The sequence below is a fragment of the Myodes glareolus genome, chromosome 7, assembly GCF_982192425.1.
Source record: "Myodes glareolus chromosome 7, mMyoGla1.1, whole genome shotgun sequence".
Taxonomy (NCBI): domain Eukaryota; kingdom Metazoa; phylum Chordata; class Mammalia; order Rodentia; family Cricetidae; genus Myodes; species Myodes glareolus.
In genome coordinates, this window is record NC_142032.1 from 102,521,262 (window position 1) to 102,537,880 (window position 16,619).

Sequence of the window (16,619 nt, forward strand, 5' to 3'; positions counted from 1 at the left end):
ATCAAAAATCTTTTCTCCTAGCTTATCCTTACTACCTGCAGAGGCAGGTAGGTCTGCATAATATCATCAGGCCTTTATATTAAATTGTGTTGCTCAAGTTGGGTAGTGGAGGCAAACACTCAGAAGGCAGAGACAAATGGATCTCTAATTCCAGGACAGCTAGGGCTGTTACACAGAGAAACTCTGCCTCGAAAAAAAAATTGCTACTCAAGTCTCAAAGCTATCAAGGAAAGACAATACCTTTTTGCTTTGCACTGGTACCATACAGAAGAATGAAAGATAAAATCCTTAGGCGTCAACATTAAGAAAGAGAAAAAGCCAAGTATGGCACACAGCTCATCCTGTCAGTCTGCACTCCTCCCCTAGAAGGAGACTTCTAATGTGGATTAGCACCAGTGGGACCACCAGAAAGGCAGCAGTCACAGCACCTAAGGATGTCTGTTTTCCCAAAGGAGACTGGTCTAACCTAGGATCTTAATATCTGCTAGTCTAAGACTCAAGCAGCACTCTATAAGAGAAAAAAAAATATCTTAAATTTCCCTTGGAAAAATTTCTTCCAGAAATAATTCCAGAATGGCTAAATAAAGAACAAACACACATCCTTACTCCTGGAGTGTGGAGTGTCAGACACTGCTCCTGAGGCTGAGGAAATGAGGACACTCAGGAGGCTCATCAACAAGGCCTCCCTGAGGGACATAGGCAGGAAGAGACACTCTCCTACAGATGCTGCAAACTGTACAGGGAGACAAAAGACCTGCTTTGCTGAACTGTCGTCCACTGGGGCACCAACTCTCTGGTGGTGCAGTTGCCCGAGTCACCCATGCTCCTGTCAGTGACTAATGAGCGCATGATTCGCCAAGGCAAACTAGGGCACAAGGGTTTTTTTGGACTGTTGCTTTGTACCAAGTCAAGGAAATTTGTTTTTTCTCTTAAAAGAAAGTATTTCTGTACAGGTATTTCGTCTGTATGTCTGTCTATGCACCTTGAGCTCCTGGTGCCCATGACTGCTAGAGAAAGACATCAAATCCCCTGGATTACAGAACATGTGAGCCACCATCTGGGTGGGAGTAATCAAACTCAGTTTCTCTGGAAGATCAACCAACCAGTGCTCTAAAGTGCTGAGATGTCTCCACCTAGAACTTTATTCTTTCAAATTTGAAAAACTCCTCATCTATTCTGAATTCAGAAAAAGCACATGTATACATACACACACACTAATGTATATTACAACACAGAGGGTATGGTATCTAGTTGCCTGCCTTTTAGTAATGGTAAAATTAAATGGTGGACTAGGTATTGCCAGCCTAATGGATTTACCCACCATTGATGACAGATGCCTCAATCTACCACTTTACTACGGTTTGAAAATAGTAAAAATTATGTAGGCCTTCCTAGCACCAGGGAGACAATTCAAGACCATCCTTAAACTACATTGTCAGTTGAGGCTAACTACATGAGACCCTGCCTCAATATAAAAAGCAAACAAATAAGCATTTAAGATTTCAATCCGCTACCCACAGAGAGCTACGGAAGCACTACAAGCAAAGGAGATGTAATATTCTTGAAATCACACGTATGGGAATAAATTAGAACAAGGAAATAATGAGGCCATGAAGGCCTGGTATCCTGGACGAGGCAGAGGCAGAGAGAGACAGAGAGACAGAGAGAGAGAGAGAGACAGACAGACAGACAGCGAGGGAGGGAGGGAGGGGCTGAGAAAAAAGTACAAAGAAAAGCTGGCGGTGGTGGCTCACACTTTCAATCCCAACACTCGGGAGATAGAAGCAGCCGGATCTCTAAATTCGAGGCCAGCCTACACTACAAGCTAGTTCCAGGACAGCCAAAGCTACAGAGAAACCCTGTCTAAAAAACAGCTGCTGGTGGTGGTGGTGGTGGTGCAAGCCTTGAATCCCAGCACTCGGGAGGCAGAGGCAGGTGGATCTCTGTGAGTTCAAGGCCAATCCGGTCTAGTTCCAGGACGGATAGGCTCCAAACTTAAAAAACAAAAACAAAAACAACAACAACAACAAAAAAAACAACAACTACAACAAAAAAGAAGAGCCAGTGGAATTAAGTCAATGGTCTGAAACTCCTGTAAGAGACCCCACCCAACCCCCCCCCAAGAGAAAATTTCAAAGGATAACAAAACCATTCTAGCAGGCTTATCTGTCCTGGGCCACTCAGCAGGGCCCACACACAGTACAGTTTCCCACCACAGTACTCCAGCTTACCCTTATCCACCATAGTGGAAGGAGAGAAGAGCTGTGACCTCCTCCTGGGCGCTGCGGCATACAAGCAGCCACGCTCACGTACATGCATCACACACACAATAATAAGATAGTAGCAGGGTGCATCATGAGTACTTTTGAGACAGGAGAATGGGACGTTCTTGGGGGGGGGGGGGTAGTCTTAGAATTGTGCATAGGGCCTTGAAGAAGAGTCTTCTGTCCCAGAGTGAGGAGGTCTTTGGATAGGACAAGACTGAAACCCCTCCAGTAACTAGAAAGGCAAGGTTAAGGTGCTAGTCTTTGAGTCCACTTACCCTTCTAATATCTCACCCCGACCTGGTTTTCTGGTCAGAGCCCACCAATCGAGCACATGCAGTTCCCACCCGAGGACTAGCTAGGATTTGGACGGCTCATACTCACATGGTGTTAATAATCTTAATGAAGATGCTGCAGTCCTGGAGCTGCAGCACTGTCTCCACTGGGTCAGCCACATGCAGACTGTTCACCTGCAAACCAAAGGAAAGAATCTGGTAAGAATACTTCTAATACCAGAAGCCGTTCTTTGCCAGGTCCACATTGTGCACGCCTTTAATCCCAGCACTTGGAAGGCAGGTGTAGGCGATCTCTGTGAGTTTGAGGCCAGCCTGGCCTACAAAGAGAGTTCAAGGACAGCCAGGGATACAGACAAACCCTATCTCGAAAAAACAACCATGGAACAAAAACAACCATGCCAGAAGTGCGCTCTGCTCACTGTGAGTGCCTATATTTGTAGGCTATAGGAATAAAGGGACAGGTGAGTTCAGGATTTGTTATTTACTTAAGATAAAGTCTCATTATTTACCCTAGGCTGTCAGAAAATGTTTAATCCTTCAACTTCTCCTTCCTAAATGAGGGGTGGAGTTGCACCTATTTTAATTTATACACACTCATCCAGAGACTATGCACAGGCACAGCCACCAAACAAAGGTAAGGCTTTACCTCTAAGAGTTCTTCTAGGTGTCCTAGGGCCACAGCACGCTAAATACAATGTTAAAACCTAGGTCTAGAAAGATGACTCAGCAGGTGACTGTACCTACTGCCAAGCCTAATTAATGACTTGTTTGATCCTTGGGACCCACAAGGTTAAGGAGACAGACTTCAGCTCCCTTCTGACTTTCATTTGTTCATATGTGAACACACACTAAACAAATAAATAACATGAAAATAATAACAGTTTACAAATACACATTTTAGTCTGAGGGGAGGAAGAAGAAATAATGAAAGAACAAAGGAAGTTTTTTTAAAAGGGAAAAGAGCAGAAGGAGATAAAGTTCTCAATTCTGACCCAACTACCTGTTTTTTCTCTTTGGTTTCAAACGACCATCTAGTACTTTACACTACAAAATCCCCAGGGGTCATGCACAAATACTTCAAGTCCACAGGATGTTCAGCAGCAGGATTTCTAGAGGGAAGTCCACAGATGAATTCCACAGGCACGTGCGCTCTATCACCATGGGGTTTGCTAATTAACTAACTACATTTGTAGCATGATGTGGGGAGGAATACAAAGCCCACTTAGAAATGAGGCTGTTCTGACAATCTCAGAAGGTGGTTATATGAATTTAACTAGAATCCATTGTTTATAAATGTTCTCTTTACAGAGCAGTGGGCTAAGATCCGGTGGTAAATGTGCTTCTTGTCAAGCCTGATAACCTGAGTTCAATCTCTGGATACAACACAGTGGAAAAAGTCTGACTCTGCACACAGGAACTCTTACATATGAAAATATTTCTGGGGGCTGGAGAGATGGCTCAGTGGTTAAGAGCACACTGCCTGCTCTTCCAGAGGTCCTGAGTTCAATTCCCAGCAACCACATGGTGGCTCACAACCATCTGAAATGAGATCTGATGCCCTCTCCTGGCCTGCAGACAGACACACAGACAAAATATTGCATACATAATAAATAAATATTTAAAAAAATATTTCTGCAGTAAGGAACAAAGTCAGCACAGTGCTGCATGCCTATAATTTCAGCCCCTGGGAAGCTGAGGAAGGAGCATCACTGACAGTTCCAGGACAGCATGGGCTACACAGCAGGAGCTACACATATTATCTTAAAGTGAAGGGGATGGCTGAGCGCTTAAGAGCACTGGCTGCTCTTCCAGAGGACCTGGATTCAGTTCCAGCAATCACACAGCGGTTTACAAACATCTGTAAACTTCAATTTCAAGGCATCCAACATCCCACTCTGGCCTCCTCAGACACCAGGCATACAAAACGAACTAAATTTTTTAAAAATTAAAATGGGGGCTGAAAAGATGGCTCAGTGAAGAAGAACTGATGTGGGATTCCCTCTGTATGCTGTGAATATCATTGGTTAATAAAGGAACGGCTTTGGGCCTGTAACAGAGCTATAGGGGAACAGAGCTAGGTGGGGAAAATAAACAGAATGCTGGGAGAAAGGAGTTGGAGTCAGAGAGAAGCCATTTAGCCCTGCAGGAGCCGGACAGAACTTTAGCCAGTAAGCTACAGCCACGAGGCGATACACAGATTAATAGAAATAAGTTAAATTGAGATGTAAGAGCTAGCCAATAAGAAGCTAGAGCTAATGGACCAAGCACTGTTTTAAATAATATGGTTTGGGTGTGATTATTTCAGTTCTGGGTAGCCAGGACCAGGGACCAACAAGCGAGCCACCTTCCAAAGAACAAGCTTCTGGAGTTACCAAGTCAATTCCTAGCCCCCATATCAGGCAGCTCACTGTCAGGTCCAAAGTCCCAGTCCCCAACTCCCACAGCCCCTTCACCCCAAAATGGAAGTGCTAGTTGTCCTAAACAGAAAGATTGGTACTGTGCAAATGAGCCTACAGGTTTCTATTTATTAGAAAAGCAGGCCTCTTAAGGTGTTTCTGTGGATCATACACCACCATCAATTCCCCCTAAGGTCAACTACGTCTGGCAAGGGCACCTGGTTCTGGAGAGCCTGCATCAGCTCAGATTCCTACTCTGCTGACTGTCATATCAAGTCTGCTTCCTTTTCTGCCATTTGTTCTGCTCTCTGCCCCCAGCTCTGCAGATGACCTTGGCAGTATGATCCCCAGTAAATCCTTCTTTCTGCCCAAGGAGTGGTCTATCTCTGTAGTTTCTCTGCAACATCACTTTGGTGTCTGAAACCTGGGAGGGACACTTAACCCCCAAAAGGTCCTGTCCCTCCTAGTTGAACCAAACTGTCAATTTTGACCCTCCCAGGTTCAGATCATCTGCTTCTGCTGGCTCCTGCAATCTATCATTCTCAACTCCCAAATTTTAGAGTCCATCTGCTTCTCAACTCCCAAATTTTAGAGTCCATCTGCTCCTCACCTCCTCAGTGTCTCACTTGCAGCAACCTATTGTCTCTCAGCTTGTAGTCTAACACAAAACCGTGCTGGAGTCAGGCAGTTCTATACACCCTTTTGGCTGTCCCATCATGTGGAGGAGGGATGCCCTTCGATCCTGGGTATCTCTCTAGCAAGCTTCTAGATACACTTGGGGATACCCTGAATTGAAATTCTTGTCAACACAACACTTAACTCCTAAGAGTCTCTCCCATTTCCTTGCTCTGACCACCTCCCCACCTGTCTCTCGGCTCCCCCCTGGGGCTTGCTCTACTCTAACCAAGGCTCACGTCTTTGTAACTAGGCTCAACTATAGGCTTCTAAATTTGTTTTGTTCTGTTTCTGGTTTGGATCAGCATTCCAGACCCTCCTAATCTCAAGTTTCCAATCAACAGAAAGCAGGTACAGAAGAGATTGGCTACATTATTCCTTATCATCAACAAAACACCAGAACGTCAGATCCAAAGCCCCCTTACTCATAACCACTCTAACTGCAGCTCCAGGGGAATACATCTCTGGTCTCTGCAGGCATCAGCACACACACACACAAATAACTAAAAATAATAAAAATAAAATTTAAAAATTCAAATAATGAAGCAGATATAAACTTTATAGAGGTTAATTTAACAGCATTATAAAATTAAGAGAATTTAAAAGATCAATTCAGCTCTAGAAAGGGTAATATTTCAATTAAGTACTTTTACATTGAGAACAATTTTTAGAGCCGGGTGTGGTAGTGTACCTAATCCCAGCACTGGAGAAGTGTAGGAAGGAGAATCAGGATTTCAAGGCCAGCCTCAGGTAGTAGTAAATTCAGAGTCAGACTGAACTGTAAGGGAGCCTGTTTTAAAAATCAACAAAACAATAAAACGACAAATCTTTTAGACTGGATCCAAATTAATATAGGCTAAAAGATGTTTTCCTGTTTTTTATCCTTTTAGACTAGGGATCAAGACTGTACTTCCACATGCTGGGCAAGCACCCCACTTACTGAACTATATAACCCTAGTCCCACCATGGGAGGATTAAAGGCAACATATCTATATTGCCTTTTGGTGGGGAGGGGCAACTTCAATCTAGTTAGTCAGAACAGATCAGCTTATTTATTTATTTATTTATTTATTTATTTATTTTTAAGATTCTGAAACCTTCATGCTAAGATTCTTTTTAAGCTGCTGAATCAAGAGGGACTGCTCAGAATTAAGAATCTGAAATCATCTCCCTTTAAATGCCTGCAACTTGCTGGGAGGTGGTAGTGCACGCCTTTAATCCCAGCATTCCAGAGGCAGAGGCCAGCCTGGTCTACAAGAGCTAGATCCAGGACAGACTCCAAAGCCCCAGAGAAACCCTATCCCCCCCCCAAAAAAAAATAAATAAAATAAAAGCTTGCAACCTAGGTAAAGTATTCAGAGGGAATGTATGCTTGTTCACTAACAAGACTGAAAATCATGCCAATTAGCTGACTTAGAGTCATTTAAGGAATTTAGACTCATCACTTCTAACAATAAAGTAATAATCCACAAATGGTTTCATTCATAAATATGAGAGCGTTTTTCTTGTTATTTGTTCTAGGATGGGAAACCATTCAAAGGTGAAGAAGCTGAGATTCTTGCATCTCTAGCCAGAGTGTAATCGCCAGGGTGGAGACACAGCTCACTGGCTAACCCATGCACTGCCTGGAAGGTCTGCAACAACTTACAGTTTCAAACTACATTTTAACTAAAGCAAAATAGAAACCACTGAAATTTTGGGAGAAAAAAAAACTTTCACAAATAGCATTTTAATACATTCATCACAAAGATTCTTTTTGGGGAGGAGCTTCTTTTTTTCTTTTTTGGTTTTGGTTTTTCGAGACAGCATTTCCCTGTGTAGTCCTGTCTTGAAGCTCTCGTTGTAGATCAGGCTGGTCTCAAACTGAGATCCATCTGCCTCTGCCTCAAGTGTTGGGATTAAAGGTGTGCGCCACCACCACCGGTCTGATTCTTTCTTTTTCCTCAAAACAGTGCTGGAGATGGAAACCAGGACATAGTGAATACAGACAAGTGCCCTTCACCAAGCTACACTCTACAGCCCTTGACAAAATTTTTTGGAGGGGAGCTCCTGGGGCCCCAAATTAGAGTTTAGCACTTGCTAGTATGTGTTCAATACTCAACTACATATAGTTTCAGCACTGATAAAAGTGTTTTTCTTCTAGTCCTTCCTCTAGAAAATTACTTTTAAGATTTATACTTTTGTATGTGTATGAATACACACCTGCATGACTTTATGTTCAGCAGGCAACCTCTGAGATCAGAGGGCATCAGAGCCCCTAGAACTGTGGTTATGGAAATACTGTAAGCTAGCTGCCTGATGTGAGGACTGAAAATCAAACTCTAGTCCTGTGCAAATGTCCTTCTCTCTAGGTAAAATTTTAAAAGACAGTTTTAATTAGCAAATATAAATATATATTTTATTCTGTGTGTGACTGCATGTATGGCATGCTGTGTGTATATATTATGTGTGTATACATGAGCACACAACCCATGATAGATGTGAACTTGGGCCCTGTTTCTGTTTTATTATTGAGCCATTTCTTTAGCACTAGTAATTTTATACCATTCTTTTCACATAATAAAAGCCATGTTTTAAAATGCTATTTTATAAAATTAATTCATGAGTGTTTTGCCTCCTTGTATGTAGGTGCATCAAATGCATGCAGTATCTAAGGAGGCCAGAAGATGGAAACCCTGGAACTGGAGTTATAGACAGATGGCTGTGAGTCACCATATGACTGGTGAGGACCAAACCTGGGAACATTTCTCCACTCCTAATGAATAAATCTTAAAAAAAAAAAACAAAAACTAGTCTTCTATCTATTCAAACAAGACTAACTTTGGGTGGTGTGAAGGAAGCCAGTGAACTCTCCTCTTCTCTATTGGGAAAAGTCAACGAAGCATCTGCAGAAAACTCAGGGCTCATCAATCCTGTTATGGAAATGGTTGGCTGATCAAGACCACTGAGCAAACGTTCACTGAGAAATACGTAACTTGCGCAGGGACTGAACGTGACATCCCGAATAAACTAGCACATTTGCTCCAGCACTGTTGTTTTAGATTAATGGTGGACAGGAGACTTTAAATAACCTTTAGCAATACTGATGGAAAATTCTCAATACCGCTACCAGGAAAAAAAAAATCACCCTTAACTTCCTAATGGTTATAGATAAACACAATGTACATCACTTTTATAAAACCGTAGACTGGGTATTTATAGACTAAACTCTGATATTCAAAATTTTTGAGAGTATCTATAATAAAAAGTGGATATATGAGTCCTGTACTTTAGAACAGCAATGCCATCTTAATCCTCACATAATACTGCAACTCATTTGCATCGATCTCTGGGTTTAGGTAAAGACTTAATAATCTTCCTACTGTGAGTGCAGGAAAACTTGTGCCAAGTGAAGGACAATACTCTCTTAACTTTAATATATATATACTACATATGGTTGCTGCTATTTTTATTTAGTGAAACAACAGCTTTGCAGCACACTAAGAACAATATTAAAAAGGAGGACAAGGAGGAAATAGGACAATGGAAGCAGACAGAAGCATAATCAAGAAAGTGAGGAAGACATTCGAAGATTAGGTCTTTGAAGACCAAAGTTTCTGCCAATGTGGGTCAACAAGGTTCACAGTCAGTCCTTCAGTCAGAACAGTATACAGCCTGGTGTGGTAGGTACAACATCTGATCCCAGCACTCAGGAGCAGAGGCCAGGCAAGGCTAGCTACATAGTGAGACCCTGTCACACCAAAACACAAAAACTGCAGAACAGATGAATGAGTTTGCAAGGCGTCCCAATGTTCTGTTCCATGAACAAAAGGAACCTCAGAGAAGCCTGCACTGACCTACAAGTTATCACTGTCGGCAGCAGCAATATCTTTGGCAATATGAAAATTGCCTGGTCTGCAAACAAGAGGACTTTGCAGAGCACCAGCTGATAGAATGTTCTTCTGATACACATCTTTCCTGAAGATGTACCACAAAAAAAGAAAGTTACTTACCCAAGAGAGGAGTGTGGCTGCTCGGGTAGCGTGGAGTGTCATCTTGGCGATCCCAGTCAGTCACTCCAATGCACCTGGAACCCAAGAAAAAAAAGCACGCTCAATAAATCAGATTATCTCGCATAATTGAATAGAAGAAAAGTAGTTCCATTTACCAGCTCTGAATACATCAACAAGTCAATAGCACTCAACCCACTTAAATTTTGAGACTTCAGAGAAAACCCATAAATCACTCTAAAGCTTGTCAAGGACTGACTGCAAAGACTCTTATACTCAAGCGAATGCCCTTATCACCCAGTAGATGGAAAATACAGCATTCAAAGTTGGTCTGCAGCCCTGTTCTTTGGGACATGGTGCCCTTCAACAAGGAACAAGCCTGGTTTTCTAAAGTAACCAGGGTCTGAGCACTAATTTTATGGGACCATGGTCATATGACATTAGACAAATAACATAATCTCTTTTCGTCTGCTTCTTCATCTGCAAAATGCATCCACATAAGCCTCCTTGCCCTCCTGTAGTAATGCAAACAGCACAGTGCCTCTGACAGGTAATCAATCATAAATGATTTCTGTTTTAAAATAAAAGCCAATTTCTCATTCAGTTTTACACCAAATCCTTAGATTTGGAGATCTGCTTGTCTCTGCCTTCCCAGCACTGGGACTAAAGAGAAAACCACAGCACTGAGCTTTTGGGTGGGTACTAGAGATATGAACTCAGGTTCATGATTGGGCAGCAGAACTTTACCTGCTGAGCTGTCTCCCCAGCATGGTTCATTTATGCCAGTATTCTTACTTCAATGCCCCTTTCCCCTGGGAATCTGCCATTTGCCTGCTAACAAACCCATGGGATCACAGACTTGGGTATCAGCCCCCATGATCTCCACAATCTCTGAGAGCACAACTGCCCACTATGTCACTATTCTAGGAGAATCAACAAGAAAAGGCCTTTCACCTATACAGTTCTATAAATATTAGCATTTCTATGATGCTAAGTACTTTCTGAATGCAAAGTACTAGGTATAACGATTGATTCAATTTTTGTCAATAAGTCAAATAATGAAGAATAGATTCACTATCTGGTCCACTTCCCATCACCCCTTGGAACCGCCTATTCAAATGTTCTGTACTCATCAACCACCCAACACAGGTGTTTTCTTAGTCCGTACTTGTTTTTCCTGTCCTGGAAGCTACACGGGAAACAGAAGACAATGACATCATCACTGCCTTTGAGGGGTTTTAAGAGGGTGAGGAGTAAAATTAAGCATACCTGAATCACTAATAGAAGAAAATAATTGTTAACTATGTGAATGCTAATTATAACTACTTCTGAGCCTGCAAAACCCAGTATTTAATATCTAATCTATTGCCTGTCATATCTGTGTCAGACTGAGAAATGAGTCAAATTACCTGGTCTTTGGTGGGTGCAAGTACATTTTCTCAAAAGGGCAGACACGTTAAGGAGCCCATGTATTCCTCAGTCCTAAATGATTTCCCTCAAGTATAGTCTGTCTGTGAGCACTGACTGTCCAGCCCTTGGGACCAGGGAGGATAATCTCAACCAGTGTAATGAAATTGGGCTTTCTGGAGGTAGCTGCCAGCCCACAGCTTGAGAGGCCAGGCTCAGCCTACAGGATGAAGGGAGCAATGTCAACTGCTCGCCAGGGTGGTGGTCAGGGTTACAGCTTAGTGTGAAGTGCTTACTTAACCTGTGCAAGGTCCTAGGTTCAGTTACCAGCACTGGGGAGAGTCTCTGTGATCTTGAGTAACAAGGTAAACGTAGCTGAGGCCTCTCCACAAATCCTCACTACTCAGAAACTTTATGTGCAACTCCCCTTGAAACCTGAGGCAGGCCCCACCCAGAAGACTGGGTGATAGTGATGGAAAAACAGACCCCTACAATTGTAGCCTCCTGTGAACCATTTCACAGAAAGATCTGAGACCCACCCCGACTCAATCTGACTGTGCATGTACACACACACTCAAAAATAAAAATAACAACAAAATCCCAGATGGTAGGCCAGGACCCTGAATTTCAGAGTTCCCAAATACCTGATTCTTTTTTTTTTAATTATTAGTCTTTTTTTAAATTTATTTATTTATTTATTATGTATACAACATTCTGCCTCCATGTATGCCCACACGCCAGAAGAGGGCACCAGATCTCATTACAAGTGGTTGTGAGCCACCATGTGGCTGCTGGGAATTGAACTCAGGACCTCTGGAAGAGCAGCCAGTGCTCTTAACCACTGAGCCATCTCTCCAGCCCCCACCTGATTCTTTGAAAATGAAATGTACCCATAATCCAAAACTGGGGCTTCCCAAAGCTGATAAAGTTCCCTCTCTTTTCCTCATTCCAAGAAAGACAGAGAAAAACAGTGACCTGCTAACGTCCTTTGTCCTCTTTACACTTCCCAAGTTTCCATACATAGTTCCTTATATCATGACCACACTTACAAAGGATGCATCAGGACAAGGAGAGCAACACTAAAGGGGTTTGCTGCCGCCTGGCCTGTGCTCTCTGGATCTGAAGGATCTGAAGGTGGTAAAGATTAGCCGATGGCTTCCTACAAGGGCCGAGGCTAATGGAAACCACCTGCTAGATGCAAGGACCAGAACAGAGGGTCAGGTTGCTGAGTTCTGGGGATCTCTTGGGGGGGGGGGGGGGGGAGGAATGGCCCACACAGACAAAACTAGCTTTCGGAGAAACCAAGTGATAAGCCAGAGGGTCTGAGAGGAAGAATTCCTCCCACGCTCACGCTCCACCCCCAGTCTAAGCTCCAGCTCCCCCTTAGTAGCTGTCTGCCTGAACACCACCTCCTCAACTCAAGATAACACCACAGTGAACTCTGATCCAGAGAGCTACTAACCTGTTCCAACTCTCAATTTATAGGCCCCTGCCAATAATGAATCCTCACTCTTCACTGCTCCTAATCCCAAATTTCAGAGCCACAGAGGATTCCACCTCAAGGAATCATCCCTCAAACCTTACCCCAGCCCCAACCCAAAGGTTCCCAAGGCACAGAGAAAGTGGCTGTTTCATCTGTATGCCCAAGCTCGGGAGCAAAACTTACCACCACTTATTCTGGGAGCCACCCCGTCTGTAACTGTAAAAATTCCAGGCTCTTGTAACCCCTCTCTAAAAGACATACCTCTCCTCCAGCTGAGCAACGTCTGTACTCACCCAACACTGATGTTGGGAGCTCCTCTGGGAGGAGTCCATCAAGAGACTCAGGCAAACAACCATTTGGACCCTACCTGGTACGCTACACTAGAGAGCCCTACCTTGTCAAAATGTTAATTCAACAAACAAAGAAGGCTGAGACAGGAGGATTGCTTGAACCTCGCCTAAAAAAAAAATAAGCCAGGTATGGTGGTCCACGCCTTCAATCCTAGCTCTCAGGAAGCAGAGGCCAGCACATCTTTGTGAGTTCAAGATCAGCCTGGTCCACATACCAAGTTCTAGGTCAGTCAGTCAGGGTGACATAGTGATACTGCCCCCCAACACACAGAAAAAGAGCAGGCTAGAGAAATGGCTCAGCAGTTAAGAGTGTTAGTTGCTCTTCCAGAGGACCCAGGTTCAATTCCCAGCACCCACATGGCAGCTCACAACTGTCTGAGACAGTAACTCCAGTTCCAAGGGACCCAGCATCATCGTGCAGCCAAAACACCAACACACAATTAAAAAAAAAAAGCCAACAACTACTCTATGAGGTAGTTTCTTTTCTACTCTGGGGAAGAGCCCTGGGTAGGCTGAGTGGGCCAAATCTAAAGTCTCTCTGCATTTCTGAAATTAGAAGCAAATGAGTTTGCCAGATGAATTCTCTACTCGCTCTAAGGGACTCACTTTGAGCTCAGGCCTCTTCCTCTTCATAGACCACCCTCTTTGTAACCTATATTTTGGCTAAGAGTCCTGAAGTTCTGGAAGGAATGAAGAGATGGGACTTCTGGGGAAATCTACATTCTTTGTTTCTTCAAAAGTTGCTTATGAGTTGTTCTTGATGATTCACACCTCCAGAGCACTTGGAGAGGCTGAGGCAGGAGGATGGCTCTGAGCTCTAGGGCAGGCAAGGACACATAGTAAGTCCCTGTCTCAAAAGGGGAAAAGGAGTAATGCCTGAAGAGTTAATGACCTAAAAAACCCAGGTGTGCCGAGAAACTCCTAACAGTGAAGCTGACAAGCAAACGACGATCACCGTGAGTATTTACAACTTTGAGACTGGGGAGTAAAGATCTGCAGATGGAATCTCCCACCCAAAAAAGTTCCCTTGTCTGCCCTAGAAAGCCCAAGTCTCCTGCATCTCAAGAGAGACTGCTGCCTTTCGTTGTTCTAATTAAAGGACAATCTGCTTCTGCCTAGGTAGATCTCTTTATTTACACATCACCTGGGTCCGTCTGGAGCTGACAATACTGATACCTACTCCTTTCCCCCATATTCTGTAAGATCTAGATCTGAAAGATGTTGGCAGAAAGGCTGCAATCATGAACTATAACTGCGGCCTACAGACAGTCAGGGTGTGAGGTGCCCGCACAAGCGCACACACACACAACCCTCTGGGGCAGTTCATCAGCAACTACCTCCAACCATTACATTTCCACACTCTGATCCCTGGCAGCTGACAAAATGTACAAGTTTTCATTGTCCGACGCTGCAAACGCACCTAGGACCACACAAGGAAATTGGGAAGCCCTCTACTGGGCTGCCTCTAGGGCAAGCGCACACACTACTCTTTCCAAACAAAAACACGCTGACATCTGTGAGGGAAAGAAAGGCGCCAACTCCCGGATGTTGGCACGCTCCGCTGCCAGCGCCTGTTTCTCAGTGTGTTTACTTGCTCTCCCTTTCCTCTTCCTCCCCTCTAAGGATGGCGCAGGAAAGGGAGCTGAGGGGGATGAATATCCCACCCCCTCATCCATTTTTGAACAACGAAAAGAGAGAGAAAGAGGGAGGAAAAAGTCTTAGTGCTGAGGACCTTACCGGACTCCTAAAGTCAAACGTATCTACAGGTTTTAATCCGCCATTAGCATTTAAATCTTGAAAGGACAGGAGTAAATGGGGGAGGGGGCAATGGAAAGTAACCCCACACACAAAAGAAAAGTTGTTGGGTTTCTTCTCAGTCGGCCAGGCAGAAGCAATCTTCCTGGCTGACAGCCAGAAGTGCGTCACAGTCAGGAGTCTGCTTTCTTTAAAGGAACAGCGTGCTTCCGTGCGGTCTGGGAGCGACAGCGAAGCCAAGAGCCCTGGGGGAGGGGGCACGCCTGCCAGTCCCCTAAAAACAGAGCAGAACGCGTGGGGGCAGGGCGCGCTCCAGCAGGCACCTTTGCTGAAGGGGAAGCGCGCGCAGCAAGGGCCAGTCGGCTGTGGCGTAAACACACAAAGCGCACCCGCCGCGGCCGGCCTCACCAACCTGAGATGGCCGGGACACTCCCCCTTCGCTGCTTTCCAGCTGGGCTTAAGGTAGCAGTGGTGGCCTGTCCACCTCTGAGACCGGCCCTGTCGGGCAGGCCCAGAGCCGCCGAACCTAAGGCCAGCCCCTGGCGGGAAACGCGCCCTGCGCAGAAGCCTGAGAGCCCAGCGCCGGGAGCGGCACAGCGCAGGCCTTTAACAGGGGCAGCTTCCTGCGGCGCCTGCGGCAGGGGGCGTGTCTGCAGCGCACAGCCGCCCTCCCGCTCTGCAGCACACAAAGCGCAGGCCTCCTTCCTCCGCCTTGCCTGCCCGGGGACTTGGACACCCTAGCCCATTCCCTGCGAGAAATCTCGTCAGCCTGTACCTTCTACGTAGCAAGGCCAGGATGTCATACTGTGCCCGCTCCTCCCACTCAGCCACCCAAACAAACAACCCAGACAGATTCTGGCTGCTACGGAACGCAGGCCTGCGTTGTCCTGTCCTGGCAGCTGCGCTATTGTTGACTCGAACGGCCGCCAAAATCCCAGTAGAGCTGCCAGAACCTAATCCCCTGTTTCTCTGGGCATTTATGGGGAGGACTGAGGGGCCAAGGTACAGTTCTGAGTATGGCAGGCACTGGCTGGAGCCCTCAACAGACACAGGCAGAGGGGGTTCATCCCCAGAGTCTGCTGCAACTACATGATTAAAAGAAAAAATGTCTGACTCAGACAAAACCACGACGGCGCTTTCACCCACTGGACAGCCAAAACTGCTGGGGAAGCCTACCAGATAGTTAAATGGAATCCCCTCATTTTACAACTAGATATATTTATTGAACTATGTGCAAAGGGATTGCTATTAAGGAGTGTTGAGAATACTCATGTAAGAATTATACCCAACACCTGAGGTAGGGTTATAATTCCACAAGCCAAAAATGACTAAAACTTTTGCTCAAAGATGGTACGTGTTAACTCACATAAAAGATGCGAAAAAACGAACCAGTTTAGAGTAAGATTAGAAACTGAAGTGATATTTTAATCTGGATCTCAAAGCACCAAAGCAAATTTTTCCTCTGGGGAAAGGGAGGAGAAGGCAGAAAGGTGTGGTAGTAGTGAAGGAACAGATACCAAGGGTGGGGTGGGGTCAGAATGGAAAATCTTCCACTTCACGGAATCACACAAAGGACGTGGAGTGATTTTAACAGAGAGCTGTGGTGTGAGCCAGATTACCGGAAACGGTTCTCCAGCAGCACTGTGAGTTAGGAAGCTTAGGAAGGGTACTGAGGACAGAATAATCAAAAGGGGAATAAGAAGGATTGAAGAGAGAGAGGCTGACAGAAAGCAGGAAGGAGACCCAGACCCACCATGGTGATGCATGCTTATAATCCCAGCAATAAAGAGGCCGAGGCAGAAGGCAAGGCCAAGGCCAGTTTGGTCCACTACTAGAGTTCCAGGCCAGCCAGGGCAACATAGTAAAATGAAAACAAAACAAAACTAGGAGGAACTGTAGTGGGAGAAGAAACATATGGGACGATGTGTGAATCAGACGCAAGGATGCCATAAGGCAGAGCAGCCGGTGTTCACTGAGTACACACTAACGAGCCCCGAGCCATTC

The 16,619-nt window shown here is 44.9% G+C and overlaps 1 protein-coding gene across 1 annotated transcript in view; it reads right to left on the reverse strand.

Annotated features, from left to right (window-relative positions):
• Positions 1 to 16,619, reverse strand: part of Numa1 (nuclear mitotic apparatus protein 1) — a 73,616-nt gene that overhangs the window by 28,970 nt on the left and 28,027 nt on the right. The window contains 2 exon segments of the mRNA XM_048429631.3: positions 2,649 to 2,734; positions 9,624 to 9,697. Of these exon segments, the coding sequence (XP_048285588.3) occupies positions 2,649 to 2,734; positions 9,624 to 9,665 (128 nt within the window). The 5' untranslated portion in view covers positions 9,666 to 9,697.